This window comes from Capra hircus, chromosome 13, assembly GCF_001704415.2.
Source record: "Capra hircus breed San Clemente chromosome 13, ASM170441v1, whole genome shotgun sequence".
Lineage (NCBI taxonomy): Eukaryota > Metazoa > Chordata > Mammalia > Artiodactyla > Bovidae > Capra > Capra hircus.
In genome coordinates this window covers 61,482,700-61,508,457 of record NC_030820.1, presented here as the reverse complement: position 1 = coordinate 61,508,457, position 25,758 = coordinate 61,482,700, and the positions used below count along the sequence as shown (strand labels likewise).

At 48.8% G+C, this 25,758-nt stretch overlaps 1 protein-coding gene across 1 annotated transcript in view; it reads right to left on the bottom strand.

The window, feature by feature from the left end:
• Positions 6,368-25,758, bottom strand: part of DNMT3B (DNA methyltransferase 3 beta) — a 34,301-nt gene continuing 14,910 nt past the window's right edge. Inside the window, exons 5-22 of the mRNA XM_018057711.1 lie at positions 25,014-25,139; positions 24,135-24,344; positions 23,003-23,161; positions 21,210-21,317; positions 20,222-20,366; positions 18,461-18,586; positions 18,291-18,335; positions 17,074-17,153; positions 16,670-16,782; positions 16,102-16,285; positions 15,573-15,657; positions 14,510-14,655; positions 14,091-14,181; positions 13,626-13,774; positions 12,487-12,572; positions 10,004-10,073; positions 9,200-9,318; positions 6,368-7,891 (exon numbers count right to left, since the gene is read on the bottom strand). Coding sequence (XP_017913200.1) covers positions 7,750-7,891; positions 9,200-9,318; positions 10,004-10,073; positions 12,487-12,572; positions 13,626-13,774; positions 14,091-14,181; positions 14,510-14,655; positions 15,573-15,657; positions 16,102-16,285; positions 16,670-16,782; positions 17,074-17,153; positions 18,291-18,335; positions 18,461-18,586; positions 20,222-20,366; positions 21,210-21,317; positions 23,003-23,161; positions 24,135-24,344; positions 25,014-25,139 — 2,184 coding nt within the window. The 3' untranslated portion in view covers positions 6,368-7,749. The remainder of the gene's footprint in view (positions 7,892-9,199; positions 9,319-10,003; positions 10,074-12,486; positions 12,573-13,625; positions 13,775-14,090; positions 14,182-14,509; positions 14,656-15,572; positions 15,658-16,101; positions 16,286-16,669; positions 16,783-17,073; positions 17,154-18,290; positions 18,336-18,460; positions 18,587-20,221; positions 20,367-21,209; positions 21,318-23,002; positions 23,162-24,134; positions 24,345-25,013; positions 25,140-25,758) is intronic.

The window sequence follows — 25,758 nt, the reverse complement described above, 5'->3', positions numbered from 1 at the left end:
ACGCGCCGACGTAAAGGCTCGTCATCGTCCGCCGGCTCCTTTTATAGAGAAGGACGAAGCCGCGCGCTGGGGGCGGAGCCCGAAGCTTGATGGACGGCTGGAGTACCCTAGGGGCGGGGCGCCGGCTGCCGGGGCAATGCAACTGCGCGAGGTCTGCCGCAACCAATGAGATCCCACCTCAGGCAGATATGACCCCGCCTAGAAGGCGGGATGCAGTTACAAATTCTCCACCCCAGTAGCCAAAAAATTGGTTTTACAATGAATTTCTACAAAAAATGGATAATTAGATAAAAAAATAAATCGATAGGCGCTTTGAGCAAGGACTTAAAAGTCACATTAGAGACATATTCTGCGACTTTTCTTTCTAGAATGACCCTGTAATCTCATCCTTTTTTTTCTCAGTATAGTCATCTTGTTGAATTGTTTATGCCTTTATTGTCTGCTTTTCCACAAATTCCACGGAAGCAAGAATCTTATCAATCCTGTTCCCACGGTGTCCAAGAGCCTGATATTTAGAGTCTTAGAGACTTGTTCAAAGAATGAGTTAGACCCACTTTACAGAAGAGAAAACTGAGGGTCAGAGAGATCAGTTGCCCTGTATCACAAAGATTGATCCAAGTTTTGAGCTGGTTTTCTTGTCAAAATATCACTGATTTATGTGTTCAGCAAATATTTTTTTTTCCCTGATTGACCGAGGATGAGATGGCTGGATGGCATCACTGACTCATGGACGTGAGTCTGAGTGAACTCCGAGAGATGGTGATGGACAGGGAGGCCTGGCCTGCTGCGATTCATGGGGTCGCAAAGAGTCGGACAGGACTGAGCGACTGAACTGAACTGAACTGAGGGATTTGGCAGTGACCAAGAAACAGACATAGCCTCTGAGCTCTTAAAGTTTCCAATCTGTCAGGGAAGGCAAAGCACATAACTGATTATACATCACTGTTTAATTACAAGGGTTTCCCTACTGGCTCAGCGGTAAAGAACCAGCCTGCAATGTAGGAGACGTAAGAGACACTGGTTGGATCCCTAGGTTGGGAAGATCCCCTGAAGGAGGAAATGGCAATCTACCCCTGTATTCTTGCCTGGAAAATGCCATGGACAGAGGAGCCTGGCAGGCTACGGTCCAAAGGGTCGCAAAGAGTCAGACACCACTAAGCACAATAATCATGTTTAATTACAAACCAGACTTAGTTAGACAGGAAGGGGCTGTGGCAGGAGAGACAGCACCTGCATTGCAAGTAGGGGCCTAGAGGCCTCTTCTGGGCTGGGTCTCACCCAAGTAGTTGCTGAAGCAGGGGAAGATGTTCAGGGAAGAATGGGTTAGGGAGCTGGGACAGGAGCTCTTTATCAACTGGTCTGGAGGCATTTCAATATTTTAACCACCAGTACTGCTGGGTTGTCTAGCTGTTGAGTAGCGCTCCAAGAGTATACAGCAGGAGAAAACTTGACCTCACCTAAACAGTGTGGGAAGGCTTCCTAGAGATGATACTTGCCCTAAAATATAGGATGTTAACCTAGCGAGAGTTAGGGTAGAAAGACAGACAAAAGGATGCAGCAAAGAACCCTGTAACAGATGATTATAGTAACAGTAGTAATAGCAGCACTATATGGACAGTTGAATACAGATAGTCATAAGTGATTTGGGCATATGTGTTAATTACCCCCAACTTCAAAAGCAGAGACATTACTTTGCCGACTAAGGTCCGTCTAGTCAAGGCTATGGTTTTTCCAGTGGTCATGTATGGATGTGAGCGTTGGACTGTGAAGAAGGCTGAGCACCGAAGAATTGATGCTTTTGAACTGTGGCGTTGGAGAAGACTCTTGAGAGTCCCTTGGACTGCAAGGAGATCCAACCAATCCCAGTCTGAAGGAGATCAGCCCTGGGATTTCTTTGGAAGGAATGATACTAAAGCTGAAACTCCAGTACTTTGGTCACCTCATGCAAAGAGTTGACTCATTGGAAAAGACCCTGATGCTGGGAGGGATTGGGGGCAGGAGGAGAAGGGGACGACAGAGGATGAGACGGCTGGATGGCATCACTGACTCAATGGATGTGAGTCTGAGCTCTGGGAGTTGGTGATGGACAGGGAGGCCTGGCGTGCTGCGATTCATAGGGTCGCAAAGAGTCGGACACGACTGAGACTGAACTGAACTGAGCTATACACAAGGATGTTAAGTTTCCAACGCTTTCAGTAAATTTTGTAAGTAGCAAAGCCACCGGGTTTGGGTTCAAATCCTGACTCTGCTAGGAGTTAGAATCAAATGAGTTGTATGTAATGTTCTTAGACCACTCCCAGCATATAGTACGTGCTCAATCAATGTTAATGGTTTCAGAGTCCCTTTCAGTTGATGTCAGTATTCAATTTCTGTCATCTGATATGCTGTCAGCAGTACCTGAAAGCCATTTGGGGTTGGGGAGGAATGGGTGAGGGAAATGAAAGTCAAGTCAAGAAGGGCCTCAGGTGTCGAACTAGCATTTGAACCTGGTTCTGGAGACACAGGACATCACAGGTCTCTGAGCTAGAGCCTCAGGAAAAAAACTCATCTGCCCTCCCAGGCAACAGCACCCCAAAGAGATAAGAAAGGGCCACGTGACCTACTCAGGCTCCACGCTCCTCTCTGAGAAGGCGTTTAAGCCAAGGTTGTCCGAGTCACATTAAGGTCTAACTGTGAAAGACCAGAGGGCAAAAAGAAAAAAGAACTTCCATCCAGTAGGACAAAGTTGGGAGATTTCACTATGTGCTTTTAAGTGACTTTTAATATATGCAGTAATCTCTAAACTGTAAGTCTCCTCCCCGAAAACAAAATAAATAAAGAACTATGACTTCAAACCTGAGTTTTCCAAATGTATGACAAGCTTATTAAACCAAAAACTGGTGTTGGGAGGGCTCATCTGCCTTGAGCACCTCACAAGCTCATGGAAGAGATGGGTACAAAAATAAGAAATAATAGAGTACTTTGTGCTGAGATATTCTTCTATCAATCCACAGGGAAGGACAGCTCAGATTAGAGAATGTCTCTTAGTGCTGCCTAGAATGGGGGCAAAGAAGTCTTCCTGGAAGAGATGAGAACTGAAGGACCAGGCAAAGGGGAGAAGGCTGTTCTGGGGAGAGAACAACATGTGCAAAGACTCAGTAAGCAGCCACCAAATCCAGTAATAAAGTTAAACAGAAAGAAGAAAGGATAGAAGGCAGAAAGGAGAGAAGGAAGGTAAGTTGAAAAACAGTAAGAGAAGCAAGAAAGGTCAATTGTGTCATAGGCTGCAAAGGGCAGCAGGTAATTTCAGAATCCAGACACACACACATACACAGATGCAAGGGAGACCAATGGATTCACAAAACAGATTTCAATTCACAACTTCTTTGCACTGGCTGTGTGGCCTTGGGTACTCACTTCTGAGTCTCAGTTCTTTTACCCGGGATCACGGTAACCACTACCTCACTTCAGGGTTGCTGGGAGGACTCTAAACAGTAAACAATAAAGCAGCTGTTGTGTACTCAGCACTCACTACCCACAAGCACTCTGCATGTGCTTCACACACTGAATTACTTGATCCACACATCAGCCTTATGAAGTTATTATCCTTGTCTTACAGCTGCATAAACAGAGGCTCAAAGTGGCTATGGAGCACATTCAAGGTCACAAGCTAGGAGGAGGTAAAGCAGGAGAGCCATCCAGTCTGGCTGCAGGAAGCAATTAAGGACCAACCAAGCACAAGCCTGGAACAGAAAATCACTCAAGAGCCAGTTGACTGAGGTAGGGTGGGGGACCCCCTCTGTCCAGTGCTGATCCCCCACCAAATAACCATGGAACTATTCAGAGGTCAGTCAAGCGCCCCCAGGGAAGATCCCTTTCACAGATCTCTCGGGTGCCAGACTCCAAAGCCACCCACACTTACTCTCCCTAACAAGGAGCAAGGGCACCCCAGCATGTTGCAGGTGGGGTGATGGACACAATTTCAGCACCAAATACTGCTGTTGCTCAGCTCTTTTGCAACACCTAGATGAAAATTATCTGTCCTTTTTTAAGATTTAGTAATACATTAATATTGGATGTTACCATCACTATAAGGGTTTTAGTATCACAATGCCATTCAGTACATGTGAGGGCTTACTGTGTGCCAGGCACCAGGCAAAACAACTTACTCAGGTTACAGCCTTAAACATTCACAGCAGCCCTAGGAAGCAGGTAGAATTTATGATCCTCACCTTTTAGAGATGAAAAGTTCCAAGGTGATACATGTGAGCCCCCAGATACAGCCCCAGGCAACCAGATGATATTTTCAGAAAAGGTCTACTTGTGGTACAAACCCCAACTACTTCCCCAAGATCAGAATGTCCATCATATTCTCCACTTGGCCCCAGTCCTAGGATCCAAACCTGGCCCCCATCTTGAGAAAACGGAGAACTGCCCCCACAGACCCTTCAAGGTCTCCCCTCAAGGCTGCCCCCAAGCAGGCCACAACACCCAAGGGCCCCTCACCTGGACAGCTAGTCCATCTCCTCTCTTGGGGTTTCGAGGCCGAGGCTGTTTATTTCGCTTCATCCTGTCCTGGCACTTGGTGCAACGCTGTGTACAAGATGGCTTAATAAGGCAGCCACGGCCCCTGGGGCCTGAACACCTGAGCAGAGCACCAGCAGGATTGGCTTGCTAATTGCCAATGTCTCACCATGGTGACTTGCACCCAGGCTGTTCTATTCTAGCCTAGTGGTGCCTAAACAGTTTCTCATGCTCCACTCCAACTCTGGGCCAGACTATTTCTGAGCTTGCTTTTGAGTTGGCTTCCCAGGTGGCTCAGTGGTAAAGGAGCTGCCTGCCACCGCAGGACACAGGTTCACTCCCTGGGTTGGGAAGATCCCCTGGAGAAGGAAATGGAAACCCACTCCTGTATTCTTGCCTGGAAAACCACATGGACAGAGTTGCCAGGTAGCTGACAATAAGAGGGTTGCAAAAGAGTCAGACACAACTCAGCAACAAACTTAATCTTGGAGAGTCGTGCCAACTGAGATATTCAACTGATGCACAAGGGCATCCCTCTTTCCTCTAAAGGAACCTGCTGCTGCTAAGTCACTTCAGTCGTGTCCAACTCTGTGGACCCCATAGACAGCAGCCCACCAGGCTCCCCACTCCCTGGGATTCTCCAGGCAAGAACACTGGAGTGGGTTGCTATTTCCTTCTCCAATGCATCAAAGTGAAAAGTGAAAGTGAAGTCGCTCACTCGTGTCCAACTCTCAGCAACCCCATGGACTGCAGCCTAAGAGGCTCCTCTGTCCATGGGATTTGCCAGGCAAGAATACTGGAGTGGGTTGCCATTGCCTTCTCCCTAAAGGAACCATATGACCAATATTAACCTCTGGAAGGCTACTAGAATCTTCATCAGGACCGTTTCATTGACCAAAGGCTAGAGGTAGTGACACAGAATTATGACATGATGGACTCTGGGCTTTGGGACACGTGGCTGGGTGGACCCAGGTGACTTACTGAAGGGAGTTGCAACGTTAAGCTTACCAAGGGCAAGAAACACAGTCCACCCAAAGAACTGGGGAGCCACAGGCAGCTGTTAAAAATTGATCCTGGGTCATTCCCAAGGAGTCTCCCCTCACTGGAGCCAACTCCCCTCACTGACCATGGCTCAGTTATGACATGACAACTTAGGAGCAGTGGAACAAAGTGCAGAAGCCTACAAACGGACAAGGAACCGGATGGTCAGCCCTGGGATTTTTGACTCCTCTCAACCAGCTAGCCAATAGCTGTGAGAAATAACCTGGACATGACTGTTCCAGACATCAAGGCTTTCAATGAACTTGCTATTTATTTGGGGAAACAAGGTTTAGAAATCCATTCACTATCCCAGATTTGTCCTTGGATGGGCACTGAGTAATTCTCAGGCTCCACTTTAGAGTTAATGCATCAGAAGCCCTAGCGGTAGGGCTTGTTCTCCACTGAACAAGCCTTACAGGGGATGCTGATACATTGGAGTTTGGGGACCATGGTACTAGACTTGGGGGTCACCTGTGGTACTTAAAAGGGCTTCCCAGGTGGCTCAGAATCCCCCTTCAATGCAGAAGACATTCCCCTGGTTTGGGAAGATCCCCTGGAGAAGGAAATGGAAACCACTCCAGTATTTTTGCCTGGAGGATCCCATGACAGAGAAGCCTGGTGGGCTATAGTCCATAGGGTGGCAAATGAGTTGGACACAACTGAAGCAACTTAGCATGCATGCACAGCTCAGCTCGCCTGCACATGAAACTTCTGCACTGGACTCGAAGGTGGGTTATTTCAACCATCCACCTTTCTACTTTCCCTCACATGCCCCACCCATTTGATCTGCAAAAGAACAAAAGGGACACCGGATTGTTAGAGAAATACTGATTTTAATTCAACATAAAGTAAACTCTAGGCATCTGTCATCTTTCAGCCTAAAAATTAGCAAAACTGTTGAAACAAGGCACAATTTTTCCCCATATTTGTTACGTGGCTCCAGTCACAAAAAAAAATATGAAAATGTTTAAACAAAAATAGAAGTCTGAGATTTAAAAAAAAAAGTGTATAAAAAAACCTCCCACAAAACCTGTCAACATTGTTCCTTATTCTACAAAATAGCACCAGTAAGAGTAAAAGGTGTTAAAAACCATTACGACAGCATTTCTGAAATGCAGCTTGTCTGACCTCCCACTCCCCCCACAAAAAAAAGATTTATCGTGGAATAAAAAAGGACTTTAAAATCTCAGGAGGGAGGGAGGGTTGAGCTTTTATTGCAGTTTTCCCCCTGCAGTCTCTTAGAGAAGGGGAAAGTGCGAGGACTGTGCTTCTGCCCCTGGCTGAGAAGATGGGGTGTCATCCTGGGGACCTGTGCCTGCAAAGTAGCCTGGAGGCATGCGGGGTGGGGTGGGGTGGGGGGGAGGGTCTTACGTAAGCTTCTTCCTCCTCTCCTCTCACAGTGAGAAGCCATACCTGTCTATACCAATATATGGCAGCTTATAACCCAGCCCACCCCTTCCTGAGTTTCCAGAGGGTTCTATTGCAGTCACTGGGAGGGATTTAGCTAAGGGTAGCCCTACCCTTGGATTTATGGGAAAAACATAGCCCTGAATGTGATGATGATGTCATCCCTGCTGAAATCATCATCCTTGTGGAAAATACTCTAAATGGGCCAGAGATCTCAGCCCTTTACACTGAGGTGGGGGCGGGGTGGGGGGCAGGTGGGGATGACGACGAGACAGACATGGACATCATGTCCTCTTGTGCTAGCCCTAGAAAAAAACCATACTGGGCCCTTCAAAGGTCCCTTAGCTACCTGTCTACTGCTGCACACTCCTGGAAACAAGGAGCCGCAGACATTTTAAAAAATTAAAGTCTTGCAATAACTGTCTTGGGTGATTTTTCAGCATTAACCTGAGTCTTGGAGAGCTGTCGGCACTGTGGTTTTGGTATCTTAGCCATCGTTTCTCTGAGCGGTAAACCCAGAAAGGAGGGGAAAAAAAGCCATCTTACTATCTATTTCAAGTTTTAAAGTTTTAGGAGAAGATAAAATGAGCACCGTGTTTGGCCGCTCCGAGCGGCCAGGTCTGTATTGTGCACAAGGAGGTGGCACCTCGGGGTCCCCCGGCCAGGAAGGGGACAGGCAGCTCTGCTCCCGACGAGGTACTCGGCGCAACCCCGCAAGCACAGCTGGGCTGGCAAGGGCAGAGCCGGGCTGCACCTGCTGGGTTGTGGCTCTGCCCACACGCCCTGGTGCCTGGGGGACTATTCACAGGCAAAGTAGTCCTTCAGGGGGGCGAAGAGGTGTCGGATGACAGGCACGCTCCAGGACCTCCCAAGCAGCTTCTGACGGGCCACACGGCCCATGTTGGAGACGTCTGTGTAGTGTACAGGGAAGCCGAAGATCCTGGGTGGGGGAGGGTACCAGAGTGAAAAGACAGGGAGTCAGATGCGCCCCCAACAGCGTGCTTAGCGCCGCTGGGAGACTCCTGGCCGAGGCAGCCCATGTAGCTCTGCTCTTCCTACCCTTTGACCCGTCCCTTCCGCCAGGCCTCTTGACCCCCAGAGGTCAAGTCCACCAGTTCTTCGGCTCACAGATGCCTGTCACGAGGGCATGGTCCCTCTCTTGAGGGCACCTGTCTTGTGCACGGCCCCACGCTTGCACTGTACTGCTGCCACATGGTGCTCGCTGGACTTTTCTTGCATGAATGACTGAATGAATGCCAAGATGGCCAGCCAGTCAGCAGACAAGTACCTATCTTCACATCACGAAAGGCTAGCAAGTTATGCCATCGCCGCACTAAGGAACAGGGACACTCACAAAGCAGATCTTATTTCCAATCATCAGATGCTCCGGTAATTGACCATGAGTAAACTGAAGCATCCTGCGTTTTCTTTCCCTCTTCAAAGCAAATTGCTGGATCAAGGCCCAAGCTGGACTTTAATGGCAGATGGCAACGAAATATACCAACAGCCTCCTGAGTGGCATTCTACCACAGGAGAAGAGGTACAGGTCTGGAAAGAGGCTACAGATATACTGGACCTCACTCTTTCCCAGGTTTACAGCCCATACTACTAATTAAACCAAGAAATACATCCAGTTATAGAACTAAACTATCTGGAGTGAAAATACTCTATCAAAATAACCCTAAGACACTGCCAAAAATGTAAAGAGGAATGTTCACAACCCTTACTACAGTCTCATCACAATAACAAAATAAAATGAGAAAAAAAAAAAGTTAAATGCAGAACAGGACAAATTAAATCAAAGAGTTGGTTCTTCAAAACAGATAAAATCCCGACTTAGCCAAATAAATGGATAAGGGAGACGACAGACTTTGGCTAAGGAGTTTTGGAACAAGCAACTCAGCGGGAGGAATCCTGAGAAAGAAGCAACGGCTTGCCAGTAGTTTCCTTTAGCTGGATCCTCACACATCCTAGGGTCCCAGCGTGTCAGGGCAGGCAAATGCCAGGGAGACACAGCCAGGTGAGACAGACGTACCGTCTCATGGCCTCAGGTTTCAGATTCCTCACCACCGCAGCCCTTTTGCCATTTCTGGAAGGAGATAAGCACCAACTGGAAAGGTTGCTCCCAGCCCTGCTAATGCAGAAGGTCAGCGAGACTACGAGGAACGTGCTGCTGGCCTCAACCACGGTTTCTACCCCTTTTCTCTCTGTCTGCTTGATTCCCCTTTCCACGAACAGCCTTGCTCACCTTTCTAGCTCAGTGCACCACAAAACATCTTCTTTGCCATTCATGACAACAGGGAAAAGTTGGTTTTTCCCCTGTCTGATCGAGTTCGACTTGGTGGTTATTGTCTGTACTTTCTTTAACTGGAGAACAAAATGACATCATGGAGTGAGCACAGAATGGACGGTTCTGGGTCAGGGCTCAGAAGCACCTAAGGAAGGTGGAGGAGGGAGGGCAGGTGGGGGAGAGAGGGTGGCAGGGCCAGGCTCGGATAGGGAAAGAGAGAAGGAGAGGTGGGAGGGCACGCTCTGTGCTTCCCACAAAAGCCACGAGGTTAATGAGCAGGAAGGACCAGCCTCAGAGAGAACAAGAGATAAACAAAAAAGTGTCCATGAATGAGATCAGACGGGTGTCAAGGAAACAGTTATTGATGAAGCAAGATTAAGCAAAAGGAAAAGCTCCCCCAGATTATAGAGGATGGTCGAGCAGGGTTTGAATGGAACTTAGCTTAATGGAAGCTTTGAAAATTAAGTTTCTGGAGATATTAATATGACTTATAATAGCAGATTTTTTTTTTTTTTTTTTGGCAAAAGTATAGTCACTTCTCACTTGGGAGTCTCCAAGGAGCGTGCATTCACAATGGGAAAGTCTAGTTGCCGTCTCTCACTTTTGTTTATCAAGAACCTCTCCTACTCTGTATTTGAAGATGGGATAGAACTGTGTGGGGAAGGAAGCCCAGCACCAGGGAGTCGTGTGGGGGGAGGACACCAAGGTTTAGTCCCATTGAAAGGTCGCCAAGTGGTGGGCCAGGCACAGAGCGCTGCTTACCTTTGCTGTCCTATTGAACTCCAGGCAGTCCTGCAGCTCGAGTTTATCATTCTTGGATGCTATCACAGGCCTGGGAACATCCAAAACCCATTACTTTCTACTGCTTGGGAAAGGGCCTTGGCTCGGTGCTTCCCAGGGTGGGAGTGAGAGCCCAAGCTGCAAAATGTGCTCTGGCCGAGAACTTGCTACAGAAATATGATAAAAACGGCCCAGGCATGAGCACAAGCCTGGGGGTCAAGTTAGGGACAGGCTAGCTGCTTGGGGCAGGAAGCCCGCGGTGCAGCGGTGAATGGTCCCCCTCCCTACCCAAATGGTTAACAGTAGCCCAAGCGCCTTCACTGAGGAGAGCAGGATGGTGAATCACATGGTTAGAGGGGTCAGGAGACACTTCAGTCTCAGCCCCACTGCTCACTGGCTGAATGAGTGACCCTGAGCAAACTCTGCCATCTCTGAGCCTCAGGAGCCTGGAGTTAAGTCTCTGTGGGTCTACTCTCTACAAGTAGCACATCAAACCCATGATTGGGTAGCTTACTGCGGGAATGCAGCCTCAGGAGGCTTTAACAGTGGGGTCCAGGTAAGGACAGTAGTTAAGGGGTTTACATTAAGGGCTACAATTCCCCTCGTAACTTTCACCATTGAAACCTGCAAATGCAGAGAGACGCAAACAGATGCTTGAGAAGCAGAATGGATAGAACTTTAGATACTGAAGTGGTTAAGCAGGTCCAAAGCAGAAAACTAGGAAGAGGTCTGAACGCACAGGGTTGATGACCACCACAGCATCCCTGGGTAAGGAACTCAGAGGCCAAAAAGAAATCAGATGTCAGACTGGACATGGTGCCCACAAGAGGAGCCACTGAACACAAAATACTGCACTGACCTCACCCTCTCTCCATTCCCAACTCTTCCATGTGCCTAGGGGAGGGCAGGGCTGTGAACCCTACATTCTGTTGATTCTAGGACTGAAATCTTACAAACCCAGTGTTTAGTCTAAGGGCTAGATTTGGTCTGTGACCTATGGTCGATGTAGAGTCACAGATCCTAAGATCCCAGCTGTAGCAGCTCACTTCTCATCCCAATTCAGACAAAGTTCTGCAAATCCCAGTATCTAGAATCTGATCCCTCTGTGCAATTCCACAGGACACCTTCCTGGAGCCACCACACTCATTGTTTTCAATGCATGTGGATGGTACCTCTTGGTACCAACACAAACACAGAGCTGTCCTCCCCTGAACCACATCTGAGCTGTCTCCCCACTTCTGTTCTCATCTCATAATAGTCTATTCTTCCACCAGAAATCCCAGAGAACCAGAAACACATCTCATGCATGAAAAACTCACCTGAACTCCCTGAGCCAGAGTACATTTAACTGTTGCCATGACCACAGGCCTCATGTAATTTGGGCCCATTTCACGCTCCTGTCCCTGACTCCTAGAATACTGTTTTTGGAGTTGCACTGTGAAAACCCTGTGACTGTGACCCCTGACCTTTTCACTCTGAACTTCATGCCTCTGCTCCTTCTCTTCCAGTCCTGCTGGGATAAGAAGCCTCCCCATTAACTTTATCTGTCTTCCCTGTGCCTACCCCACTGGCAGGGTCAGCTCCATTAGAGCCAAGACTGGCATTGTCACAGCACAACTGGCAGCAGGGACTGCAGCGTCTGGCAGGGTCAGAGCTAAGGAGTGGAATGAAGAAGAAGTTCCAGATGTGGACACTGCTCCATCTGACAGGCAGATTAGCCAAATGAAAATTCCAAGCTATTCCAGTACCTTCTCACCTCTGTCCACACTTTGCTAAATGCCTGAAAGTTATGCTTCCAACACTTCCTTTTAAAGAATCTTTTTTTGAAGCTAACTCATTTGCAAGTCCTATTATCATCACATTTGGTATCTTAATTAGCAGGTTGTTCTCCCTGAAGCCACATGAAAGAGATAATTAATCGTCAGTTATACCCCTTATTTCTTTGGCTTTCAACATGACAGGACTAATGAAAAGCTGGGTAAAGAACTCAGTTAAGAAAATCCAAAGACAGGCTTTGGGCTACTGACGGTTATCTCAGCTCTGCCACCTGATTGGTCACCTCAGGCCTGGTCCAGGGATCACCACTTCATCCTGGAGGTAAGGAGACTGGAAAAGTTCATTTCCCAATGGACCACAACAGGGAGGTGGAGAAGCATCAGTGTCCCTGGCTGCGACAAAGCCTGCTCCAGCGCATAGTACCAGGTTTAAGCACCAGGTCCGTGGGCAGAGCAAGAGTAAAGTATATTGTGGAATCCTGGCCTGAGTCTCAGGCAGTTGCTGTACAGCCTAACAAGCTTCAACCATAACACTAAGGGTTGGTCTGAAGCAGAGGGTGAGGTCTTTCTCAGCAGCATAGCTCTTTATACAAGGTTCCAGTGTGTCTCTCTCCTAAGAGTTGGTGGTTATGGCTCACACCATTCTATTTAACTTGGCTGTTACTGGTCCCACTGGGAGCCCCTTGTTACCTGTTCATCCCGGGCAGGTTGCCCCAGAAGTATCGGGCTCTGTGAGCAGCAGACACTTTGATGGCATCAATCATCACTGGGTTACACTGTGGGGAGAGAGCAGGGCAGCTGCTGGGAGCCCAGGGCAGAATGCAGTTGGCACTGGTGACATGGCTATCCCTGACTGTGTGGGAGGAATGACTCCTGCCAGGCAAGGGACTGACCAATTCCCCTCAAGAATCTATCTGAAGGACCAAGCCTGTGTCTCTGTTAATGGTGGGGAAAGAGACCAGATCAGACTTGCTGCTTTAAGAGGCAGTATTCCCTGGGCACGTCAGATCATTACAGAAGCTTCGGGTACAGGTGGGAAAGGCAGCTCAAAACTGAAACCCAGCAAAATGAATGAGGTCCTGATTATGGAAAGGCAGTGCTGGCAAAATCTGACTTCTGTCACTGATTGGCCAATGTCCACAAGGCATGAGGAATGGACCAACCAGGTCCAGAGCCTCCCTAGCAGAACAGAGGCTTTAAAGTCGGGCGGAAGTAAGTGTACGTGTGTTGTGTATACGTGCTCAGTCATGTCTGACTCTTTGTGGCCCCATGGACTCTAGCCTGCCAAGCACCTCTGTACATGGAATTTTCCAAGCAAGAATACTGGAGTGGGTTGCCATTTTCTCAAGAAGATCTTCCTGACCCAGGGATCAAAACCTCCTGCACTGGCAGATTCTTTACCACTAGCACAACTCGGGAAGCCCTTATATACATACAGATGCATATTATATATAGATATGCATACAGATTACATACAGATATATATTATATATAGTATTTACTACAATGCTTGATGCATACTAAGCAGTAGGTAATTATCTTTCTTATGGTCCCTAAAGCAGAAGTTCTGAGCATAAGGGTGAGAAAAATTCAAGTAAAAAGTGTCTGGTGCTCTCCTGGTGCCTCCGAAAGTATGCTAGTCTCATCTTCTTGACTTCAGTGGGTTTGGGGTGAGGTGAGAGATCAAACATTTCCCACATACTCTCACAACCAGCCACGCCCTCCATGGGGAACCGTCCACCCCAACCCTGGAAATAACCCTCACCCCAGTGCCAGCAGGGCCTTCCCGTTTGTGTTACCCTGAGAATCAAGACTGCAGAGGTCCTCACCTCCAAAAACCGAGAGATGTCCCGCTTGTCGCCGACCTTCATGGCCACCACGTTCTCAAACATCCAGAAGAAAGGCCGGTCTTCACCCTCCTTGGGGCGAGTGTAATTCAGCAGGTGGTAGAACTCAAAGAAGAGCCGGCCTGTGCCCTCTGAGCCCACGAAAGACAATGGCAAAGCCAGGTTCAAACCCTTCAGCCCCTTCTTCCATATTGAGACCAATGTATTCCAAGGACTAGCTATGCTGATGACTTACTGTCCCCTCTCCCTGCCACCCTCTAGAAAGACGGGCATCAGCCATGCGAGATTCATTCTTATCTCTGGAAACTGAGGAGTCACAATGAGGCATGAACAGAGCCAACAAGTATAGTTGGCCAGAAGCTAACAGCTCCTTCTCAGGGCACTCTTCCTGGCCAGCAGTCAGGGGACAGAGGGTCTCTTGGGGTCTATGTGAGAAGGGATGCTTACCATACAGGCCTTTCCTGGCAGGGTTCACATTGGAGAGATCATTGCATGGGCTTCCACCAATCACCAAGTCAAACGGGCCCCATTCTTCAATCTGCAGGAGAAAAACAGTCAGGGCTGGGGCCGGGAATGGAGAGATGAACAGCCTGGACTCCAGGTAACTAGCTAGAAGGAAACACACTTCCAAGTCTTGCTTGGTCATTTAAATTTCCCAACTTCACTTTTGACCCAAGAAATCCAAAAGCTCAGGCTTCTCTGAGATTGATTTACATATGAAGGATTTTCAAGTTGTAAGCTTAGCACTACAGATCGAGGTAACCAAAGCTGTTCTTCTGCCACAACCCTGGGCAGGTATAAGGTGACCAATGGGTTGTAAGGGTATAAGAGGTTCAGGGAGGAGAGGAAGGGGGTGTTGCCCTCACGTTTTTCTTTGTGATATTCCTGACGTCATTCACATATTTGATGTTGCCCTCGTGCTTAACGGTGCCAACAGCAATGGACTCTTCACACACTTCAGAGGCCACGTATTTCTCCACTTTGATGCCCAGTTCTTTGAGGACCAAGTACCCTATGGGGGTGGGGGGGGAGCGGTTGTCAAAGGGAAGAGAAAATGCATCAGGATTGTCCTGCCCAGGGCCCATCCTTCCAGTGATTGACTGGAAGCCATCTCCTTACAATCGTTAGAACTCAGACCAGAGGCATAAAGATCATGGCAGTCCTCGGGAACCCATGCTGAGAGCAATGCAACTGGGCCCCCCAGACTCTCTGCTGTGTCCACTGGCAGTTATGTACCAAAACTGACTAGTGCATAGCCAGTGCCCAGCACCAGCCACTCCAGGACAATCAAATACATTTCCAGCAAGCCATAGTGAGAATAAGCCATTGCACAAACACAATAGTTTTTTAGAACCTACTTTCCCCAAAGGGAGGGGAAAACAAGCCACTGGTGATAACCTGGGAGTCTTTTAAAGCCGTCATTATTTTTGGCAGGTGGACACTGGTGAACAAAAATACATATTAATACAAGTGATGCTAAATGCACAGCAGCTGATTCCCACTGCTTCCTATTCTAGTAAAAGGAAAATGTTCCTAACAATATATTATAGGGCACTTTTGAGAAATGAATCAGGCAAAGCCCCCGGAGGCAACGCACGTTGGCTCTGCTAATTCTGTACATGGGAAACCTGAGGGAAATGGGAAGGAACCAAGACTCGAGATACTGGATGATGAGTTCAGAATTAATCTCCAGCGTATCTATGATATGAAACAGAAAATAATTTCCCAAGACTCCTACACATTAAAAATGAAATCCATGCCTTTAAAGGAGGACCAGGTGGGTGAAACGATGTAAAGGTTCAAGGAGAGAAACAAGAACCAATGGATTTCTCAGAACAGGTGACCAATGGGTAATCCCAGGGTTCTTTCCTAATACTGAAATCAGATACCTGAAGCAGGTAAGCATCCCTAAGTGAGCTCTAAACTCACCTGTTGCAATTCCATCAAACAGCGACAAGACTCGAATAGGCCGCCTTCGGTTTGCAGGAATCGCAGGGTATAACTTGGGGGCTTCCTGACAGGTTAATAAAAAAAGAGGTCATAGAGGTGAAGGTGCAGAGGTGGGGCTGGCCTTCCTGAGGGGCAACAAGCCATGTGTCTTAACCTTTCTGAGCTGGAATGCCCTGAGGAGCTTCAGCACAGATGACCCTTCTCCCCTTAGGACATGGAACAACGAGACTGACACTACTCCAGACATGTATTCCTCCATAAACAACATGCAGCCTTGGAAAAGCCACTTTCAGCCAGACCTGAGAGTAAGTCAAAGGCTTCCCTCCCCTTGCAGTTCTACTACTAAAACTAAGACTGGGTCAGTTCTTCAGCAGGCCCTTGAAATCCCAAGCCAAGAAGGTGGGGAGGGGAGAACCCCAGAGCTGCCTGGGTCTCCAGCCTGAGGCTCTCAGATGCTCCTTGGACAGTGGAGCTTTGTTTGGCAGACTGGGGCAGATGCCAGGCTTACGTATTCGAGCCCGGGGTCGCTGGTGAAGAAGGCCTGCAGGCGCACACTCCAGTCCTTGCGGCGCCGCAGGATGCCGTGGCAACGCTGCGGGAGACACATGTAGCAACTCCAGGGCTCTTGCAGCTTAGCCTCCGCCGCTGTGCCTGTGCCCACCAGCGCCTCCAGGCACTCCACGCAGAAGCACCTGTGCCAGGCAGCAGCGGGGAGGGTGTCTGTCATCCGACAGTGCTCCTGTGAACCCATCCTCCCCATGGAGATGGCTCGTGCTGGCTGAAACCTTCTCAGCCTCCTGGCTGCCCCTCCCCATGGGCCGGAAGGCCTGTGTTTGGGGAACACCAACTTCTTCCTTGGGGACCCATGCCATCCCCAGAATTGGCTGAGCTCTGGGGGTGATGGATCCTCCTCTCTCATGCCCTGAGCCTGTCCGTACATCCCAGTGCTACTGTAGGGATGTACAAGCACTTCAAGAACAGGCCCCCGGAATAATTCTGGCTCTGTGCCCTGGCTCCCGCTCAGCGAGGAGCCAGTGCCCAGGCCTGGGACCCATGCGGGGAGCCCTGCGGCTCACCGGCAGCAGCTCGTGTTGCTGCACAGGAGCAGCTCACGGCCCTCGCAGCACACGGTGCAGTACGACTGGTAGCCGTCGTCGTCGTACATGTAGAAGAGCTCGAGGAAGCGGTCCTGGCAGCGGAGAGAGACGCCTGTAAAGTCAGAGGCTGGGCACAGCAGCCAAGTCCAGCAGGCTCGTCGGCCCTCGGACGCAGCCACACAACAGGTCGCTAGTGGCTTGGTGCTCTTTACAGGGACAACTGGCCTGGGTCTGCAGGCCAGCACCCCTGGAAGGGAAGGGTAGGGTGATCAGCTCCCCTAGGACCTTTCCTGCTGCCTACTCGGGAGGCTTTTTTTGAGGAAGTACGGGAAGTCACAGAGCAGGCAAGGTGTGGGAAAGTTCAGGGTTGGGATTGGACTTACCCGGCATGTCTGGCAGAGCCCACCCTCAAACAGAGGATGGAAGGACACGGGGTTTTTCCTACCACAGGACAAACAGCTATCTGTAAGAAAGACGAGGCCGCTGCTAAAGCCTTGGGTGTCACTGCGCTTTACTCCATGCTAGGATTATATAACGATCTGTCTCTGGAACCATCCTCGATCCCACATGGAGAGGGCTAAATCAACAGCTCCAAGCAGAAGGTCCCACAAGACAGGTAAAGGACTGGCCCAGAAGGAAGCCGCGGGGCTTGGGACAGGTGGGGGGGGGGGGGTGGACCTGGGTGTGCAGGGAGGAAAGAACAAGCAGCTGCACCAGCAGAGCCATATGCTTGGAGAGTCTGACGTGAAAGTCTTTAGAGACTCTTCACAGACCGGGACTTCTGAGGAAACTGCAGTCGTGCCAATTTGCCGGTTGTCAAAGATAGGACTTGACTGTGACCAATCCTACACACAGCCTATAATCTGTGATTTCAAGAGCCGGGGTCCTTTCCCTATTAGGCTTTCCTGCCTCATGTCCCATCAGCGGGTCTTACAGATCCGACCAAGTGGGCTGGGCCTATTGAATACCAAGGACCCTCACCCCACGCCCATCCAGGAAGCAGACAGATGGCTGAAGGAGTCTTTAGGTCTGGGGAAGATCATGGTCCAGGTCCTGAGGATTGTCAGGGTCTGCCCCAAACATGGGCTTCCTGCGTCAGCAGCTGTGCCGTTTTCTGACCCTGAAGTGACCAGCCACTTCATATGGTGACTAAAGGACCTGGGGGTGAGGATGCAATAGACAGCCTTCCTCACACATCCCGAGACCCAACAGAAGTGTACTGGGTTCCCAGCCAAGTTAAAGGAACCAGAGCTGGTTTGAGAATGACAGTCTTCCACCTCTGAGCCAGTTGCAGTGCTTGTTCAGGGGGCTAACGAGGCCACAGATCGTGGTTTCAAGTTTGTGACGCTCCTGGTCCAAGCGTCATTTCCTTACTGTCCCCAAGCATCCTTCCTGCTCACCGACCTTAGGAATCATCCTCAGTGAAAATCAGGCAACTCAATTCTAAGTAGCACCTGAGTAAGGTAGGTGTCCACAGCTCACCCTGAGGTCAAGGCAGAGTTTGGGGCTAACCTCTGCAGGGCAGGGCAGACCAGCAGCACTGGAGCACTAGCTGGGAGCACCACCAAGGAAGGGAAGCCAGCAAGGGAGAGAGCGTTACCTTCCAGATTGCCTTTGTTGCTGGCAACATCCGAAGCCATTTGTTCTGTTAAGAAAAGACGAGGTGATGAGAAAAGATAAGGTTAGAGAGCCTTGTGCTGGGCGTTCCCCACTCCTGCCCACAACCAACTGAGGATGGATGGGCCCCCAGCCTCCCTGCCCCACAGTCACCTCGACTCTGGTCCTCCTCTCCTCGGTCTTTGCCATTGTTATAACAATTTGTCTTGAGGCGCTTGGGTGGGGGGCAGTAGTCAGAGGTGGCTGAGTCGTCAGCTGTGCGTCTCCGCGTCTTATTCTCTGTGAAAGGTGAGAAGGCAGCCGCGGCTGGGTGGGAGGAGGGTGCTGGAAGCACAGGACCCTGTGTGCTAGGCCTGGGTGCCAGCTGCATCTGGCTGTAACCGCTGGGTGTCACATGGCCCCTCTATGGACAACTTGGATGGGGATGATGTTATCTGAAACTCACATGCCTAACCCACATACAGGGCTTTAAACAGCTATAGGTGCAAAAGCATCCTCTAGATCCAGCACGAGGGAAGTAGACACAGCTCAGTCTACAGATGCAACTAACTCTGCCCAAGATCTCTGATCAGCTGAAAGCCACAGATAGCTACTGAGAACTGGCAGTCTCACCAGTGTGGCTGAGGGACTGTGTTTTAATTTAATTCTGATGCAAATTTTAAAACTTTTGATAGATCCCATTAACTAGTCCATTTGGAACAAGTCAGACATTGGTGAAAACACAGATCAACTGTTTGTAATGAAAACTCAGTGTCTCAGTTGAGATGTTCTAAGACACTTAAAGCAAGATATTACAAAGAGGACTATCATTTTTTTATACTAGATGCTGAAACAGATTAAGTGTATGATCAATATTAATTTAAGCTTTTTGATGTGGCTACTAAAAAACTGAATTACGTCAGGCGGCTACTGTTTTTATTTCTATAAATTCTATTTTTATTCAATCTACACAGTATAATCTATTAAGGGACATGATTTAATTTGACTCTATCCCTAGGAGAGAAAATTACACAGCCATTAATATCATAAGGACACTTTAGTGAAAAAGTGACATTTAACAGTGCTTATATCATAAATATTGAGAAATGAAGGGAAAAGTAGAAATCCAACCAGTGTACAGAAAGAGCTGGAAGGACGTGCACACCCAACCAGTCACCTGGAAGGCAGTTGTGAGGGTTGGAGGGAAGGGGGAGGTGAAAGTTCAGGGTGACTTTTAAACATATTTGATTCTTTTCAGAGTACTTTATGTGCAAACAGATTGAAAGAAAGTGCAGAGAGAAGAGTGCATAGTCAAAAGATGGTGAAGGAATACCGTGTTTCCTGGCTTCTAAGTTCCTACTGCCTGTACGACGAACCTTCGACTTATTAACCACTTTTTTGGGGGGAGGGACAAAACAGAACAGAAAACACGGCGTTAAATGAAAGGGTGAGAAGACATCCTGGATTTCTGGAGAGAAACAGGAAAACAGCTGCCTAAACATGGCACTGAGATATTGGTCAACTTGAGGATGGATGGTGCCCCTTTCTAAATGGAGGTGACCTAGATTTGGGGTGTTTTGAGGGGCTTTTTTAAAACACTTTCCTAGTTTTCTCCAATATGCAAAGCTTAATTTTTTCCCCTTAAAAAAATAAATAAATACGGTACTAGTGTACATTCCACCTTGACTCTGTTTACTGAAGCTTTCAGAACAGATTCGATCTCAATTATCTGTACTTGACCGTCTAGCAGGAAAAGTGGCCAGTGAAACTAGAAATGTTTGGGCTGTTTTTTGGGAAAAAACTAACTTAGTCAGCCAGGGATAACTGACTGCTGGAAAGCCGGGGTGAAGTGAGAGGCAGCCGGCATGACTGTGCCACCCAAGGGTGCTCTCACCAGCAGTGTGGCAGGGGAGTGCCACAGGGCGTCATTCATACCTGGTTGCTTGTTGTTAGGTTTGAGACCCTCGACCCCTGTGGGCTTAAAGCCTCCATGGGCCCACTCCAACATGGGCTTCAGCTGATCTTCCAGCGAGTCTCCAGGGCTGCTGGGGAACGTCTTGCCAGCCCGGATCCTGGCTTTCTGCCGAGACAGAGATAGAATCTGATAAATAGGCGGGGTGGGTATTTGCCTGGCTTACCCCACCCAGGGACTCCCCTTGCTGGGGCCTCATTCCCCTTCACACTGGGCCCTTTCATAGCCAGACAGCTGTCCTGAGCTGTGGTATGTGACAGGGAGGGAGGAGCAGGGACAGGCCACGAAGGAGCATTCAGTCTCCCTGCAGAGGCACCAAATACGATCTCCTCCCTGTAGAGAACTGGAGTGGTCAGGTCAGAATTAGCTGGGCCACTCTTAGCTACAGGAGAAGTATCAGTCAGCATTGTTTCACGGTCTCTGAGAAAGGTGTGGAGGTGAAGCCTTAATGTCTAATTAAGCCTAGTGCTTGGTCTCACACATGCTGGACAGATGACACTGATCACTGCAAATCCAAGAGAAGGTAGAGGAAGGACAGAGCCTGACGGTTCCCATGGACAAGGGGAGGAAGCAGCTGACCTCAGCAGCTGCATAATCTTGGCCTTTTGAACAAGCTCTGGAAAAGCTTGCTCACTAATGCTAATATCGCCGCTCACTAATGCTGATATTGCCTCTTACTTCCCAGGGGTCCTCCTTCCTCATTCAGAGGGCAATTCAGACAGACATCAGCGGGACATGGGGGCAACACTGGGAAATTATGGACAGTCTCAGACCCCTTCCTTCCCTTCTCAGCATGCCCCTTTAGACCGCTATCTTTTAACCTCCTCCCACTGGTTGCCCAGGTCCCCTCCAAGTCATTCTTGGCCACACTGTGGATTGAGTTGGCTTTCTGTATGTTCCTTGCTTTAATCCCATTCTTGGGGCCAGGCTAGCCACCCACTGCCAAGTTACCTCCAGAGCATGGTACATGGCCTTCCTGTAAGAGACCAGCTTATTGAAGGTCGCCAGGTTAAAGTGCTGGCTGAACAATCCCAATGCCACCAACTTATCTGCTGGAATCTAGAAGAGAAAGTTGTCATCAACATCCACTCACAGCCTATATCTGGGGTGCCCTGGACTTCTCATGTTTATCTCTGAGGATCAAGTTCACCGATATTTTAAGAGCGAATGACCTAAATAGTCCCTGGTGTGGCCCCCGTGCAGCTCAGTTTTACAATTTTCCATGGATGCTCCAACTTTCAAAGGGTTTGGTACAGGTTCTAACCTTCCTAAGCATAACAAATAGCTATGATTACTATTTACTATTTATTTCAGCCATTTATTAAGTGAGCTAAGGGATGGGATTAGAGAATAGTACATGGCACAGAGTTAAGCTCTTTTTAGTAACTATGATTTGTTGATACATGAATTCAACTGGGGCTAATGATCTAAAAGTCTCATTCCCACGTCCCCAGGTCATGCATGAACCATTCAGGCTGCCAATGAGATGAAACCAGGCATTCAGGTTTCAGAGCTCAAGAGACACGTAATGTCTCATTCTCCCCAGTGATGGCACTCATGATCACCTCTATTTACATTTCTAAGCCTGATCACCCATAGGGGTGGCAGAAACTGCAGTTCAACCGTTGTGCATGGAAATTCAGGTGCCACTGCAAGGCCAAACTGTTTCAATACAGCCTACAGCCTACAGCCTAAGCACCAGGCCCCTTATTGCAATTACACCCTGTAATGCTAAGACAACAGCATCTTACTAGTATCAGATATGGTTGTGCTAAGCACATTTTATGTCTCACTCGCCAAAGAAATTACAAACCCTCCATGTTTCTTTTCATTTCATTTCACACAAGTCATTGCCCACTTTCTTGCAATTAGATGCTTCAGGGCACAGGCCCCAGATATTTGTCCTTTGGCTCCCCCTGCTGGCCAGGGAGGAACTCTACATGTGAACTTTCCCTACCAGGGAGACTATTGTTACCCACTGAGAACAATGTTGCTAATGGGAAAGATTCAATGAGAAAACCAGAGTCTCAACTTACTAGCTGGTTCTTCATTCTCACACCTGTCTCCATCCCTGCCAACCTGCCAACTTGTTCTTCGGCTAATCTCTGGACACACTGGATGTTCCTCACCTAACCTCTGGACACACTTTAGCTCTGGATGAGCTAAAGACAACATCACAGGAAAAGTATTGTTCCTTGCGTTCTAGTCAAAACCTGGAGTCTAAGAAGATGTCTTAAAAGGTGGAAGAATCAAATCAACCTGATTCATCCCTAACACAGATTCTCAATAAGAAAGATGAGCTTTAAATGGCTAATATCAAAATCAAGAAACGCTGAAATCTCCAAAGAACTTTCCCATAACTGTCACCAAGCGACCCTGGATTCATCTCTAAGCCCAGCCAGGGATGTCCCGGCCCCCAGGGCTAAATGATAAGTCAGAGACCTCCCTCCTGCCTATCTTTTTCCAGCTTCTCAAATGGAATACTTAGAGAGTATTTTCCCAGGTGGCCACTCTTGCCCCTCAGAACCTATACTGGTGACTCTGCCACAGAGAAATAAACTGGAGGCCAAGTGGCCATGAATCAGCTCTGGGCTGGTGTGAGCCCTGGATACACGGACTCACTGAGCCACATCCATCTCAGAGAGCAGGCTGTTATGTCAAAGGGCAACTGGAAAAGTAAGGGAAGGAAACCCTGGCTCTGTCCATAAGCCCATTAAGTAAGGCCCATCTCATCCTGGACTCACCTCGGAGAACTTGCCATCACCAAACCACTGGACCCACCGCATGCCAGACATCGCCTGCCGCTTGGAGGTGGCCTTCCAGGACACCACCATGGCAGGCCACCAGGAGAAACCCTTGATCTTTCCCCATACAAGATCTCCTATTCCAAACTCTTTCCCATCCTGCAAGAAGAAAAACCACAGGAATGAAATCGCAGTGAGATCGACTGGCTGGACTGAGGAAAAGCCTTCCCTGTCCCACCAGCCCTGATGGGCATTGCCTCAGAGTCCAGCACAGGGCTTCCGGCAAGTGCAGGCAGAGTTCCTCAGGAAGTTCCCTACCCCTCCAACACTTCCTGGTTGAAAACTCAGGAGAACTGCTTGAAAATAAGGAGCAGAGGATGGGCAGGTTTGGTTGCATGACAAGAACATGAGCTTTTATAGGTTGGACCTACAGTATGTCACCTGTAATATCTGACCTAGTATCTGGGAAACATGTTAAACTGCAAAGCCAAAAAAACAAAAAACAAAACTGAAAACTCATACGAAGAATCGAGTAAAAACCCTGGATATTCCCACAGGCCATAAAATGGGATAGTACAAGCCGTTAGAATGTAAAAAAAAATTGGCCATTTGCACGTAAAAAGCTTGCCGTAAAAGGGGAGATTCCCATGGAATCATGCAAGCTATTAAAATGCATTAAGATCTACTCTAAAGTCATGTACTTGGAAAACAGATTTCTACACAGTATGTGTACATAGAGTAACACATATGTAGCAAAGCCTGAGTGAAGCCAGCAAGCTCAACTGGTTGGTGATGAACAAAACCTGATGGAGTAGACATGGAAGTGAGGCAACTTCAGTTCTTAAGTTAAAGAAGCCAATCAAAAATCATGTGTATACACACACCTGATGAATAGAATTATGGATTATCCATGTATATACATTTGTAAGTACAAAGATATAATGTTCAGAAAAACTTCGGAGGCAAACTAATCTGGTGTCTGAGTCAATGTCGAGATAAGGATACAGGAAGGGCCACTTGACAAATGGGAAATGTACTTGGAGAATGAATCAATTATTGTGATGAAAGTGACAAAAAGTCTTAAGTCACCTCTGGGTAACTTTTCGCTGTACTCAGCCCTTCCCAGCGGTACCTGATACTCGGTGCTGTCTGCATCTCTGCCCTCTACATCCAGCTGCGAGGACTCCATGCTCTCCTGCTGGCTGTCCTGGGCCAGGCGGGCGTAGGGCGTGCTGCTGCCCTGCGGCACCACATCCTCGTCTGTGAGGTCGATGGTGAGGTAGGGGCTGGCAGGGGACGGCCACGGCGTGCCTGCAGAGGATCCTGTCCTTCGCCTCAGGGACTGTGAACACAAGGATGCATAGCATGGGCCACAGCAGACCGGGGCGGGGTGGGGGGCGGGGGGGCAGTGGCCAGAGCCAGAGGTGCACCCAACTGCTTCTCAGTCAAGCAGGAGTGAAGCAGAGTGAAGACGTAAGTTAACAGAACAGAGACCAACAGGGACAGTTTTCCAGGAACAAGTAAGTGTCCCATAAGTGGGGAGAGAAACAACTTCCGGAAGAACAAGGACAGAATTAAGGACCAAGACAGGATAACAAGTGATGCTCAGAGCGGGCTTCCTGGTGCCTAGCCCTGACGTAGGAGTTGAGAGTTGCTGTAACCCATGGGGTTGCCTCTAGAAGAGTCACTGAAGATACGAAGGAGACAAGACAGTTCTGAAATCAGTGGTTTTAGCTTATTCTTAGGAAGTGTAACAGCCCAGTCCACAGGGAATTCTTGCACTTCCCACCAGGGTTTTGTCTAGGGATTAGGCCAGGAGAGAAGTCTTCAGCCTTAGCAAGAGCTTAGCCAGCTCCCAGGAGAGAAAGGAAAGGCAGGAACCTGAAAGGGAGAGGAGTGAAGAAAGGAAGCAGGTTACATAAATAGCAGCCACTTGGTGTGCTGAGAGGGGCAGAGTTTCCAGTTAAGAGCCTGGGCGGGGGGTAGGGATCTGAGCATCCGGGGAACCAACCCTGGTAGTTGAGAACTCCACGGGGGATTCGTCCACGTGGCTGCGGCCCTGCCGGCCTCGGGTGGAACGTGGGGAGGGCCTGTGCCTCTCCCGGTTGGAGGTACTGCTGTTATTTCGGGTTCGGACCTGGAAGCAAGAGAGGATAAGCACAAGGCCTTCGGTGAATGGAGGCTGGAGGCTCAGCCCGTGGGCCCAGAGAACTAGACTTGAGAGGCCGCCTCAGGCCAACAGGAGTGAAGGCGGTGGTTGACTCACTCTGGTCTGCTAACTTCCCACCCCTGAATTCCCTAGTGAGAGAGGAGTAAGGGGGCAGCGTGGCTGGCAGGGCTGCCCGACAATCCACAGCAGGTCCTACTTGGCCTCGTACAGCTGAAACTGGCACCTGCAAATTGAACTGACAAAATCCACATTTATTCCCAAAGACTTCTTTCCTGCAAGCATTATTATTGTTGCATTCTTCAAGACAGAGGCGAACTCCCTTAGGCTTTCTTCTCAAAAAGGCACGAACTTGAGTGTTGCAGACTGTGTTCAAATCCTGCACACAAGAGTTAATGCTTAACCATGGGTAAACTACTGGCATTTTCTGTCATCTGTGAAAACAGGCCGATAGACATCACGTGCTGGATAGGATTATCAATGGCACACGCCGTGGTTACCAAGAGTCAGTCTGCTTCCTAACAGCAGGCTGGGTGACTGTAAGCAATAACTGCCTTCCCATTTCCAGACTTTTTAGTCATAGAATCCA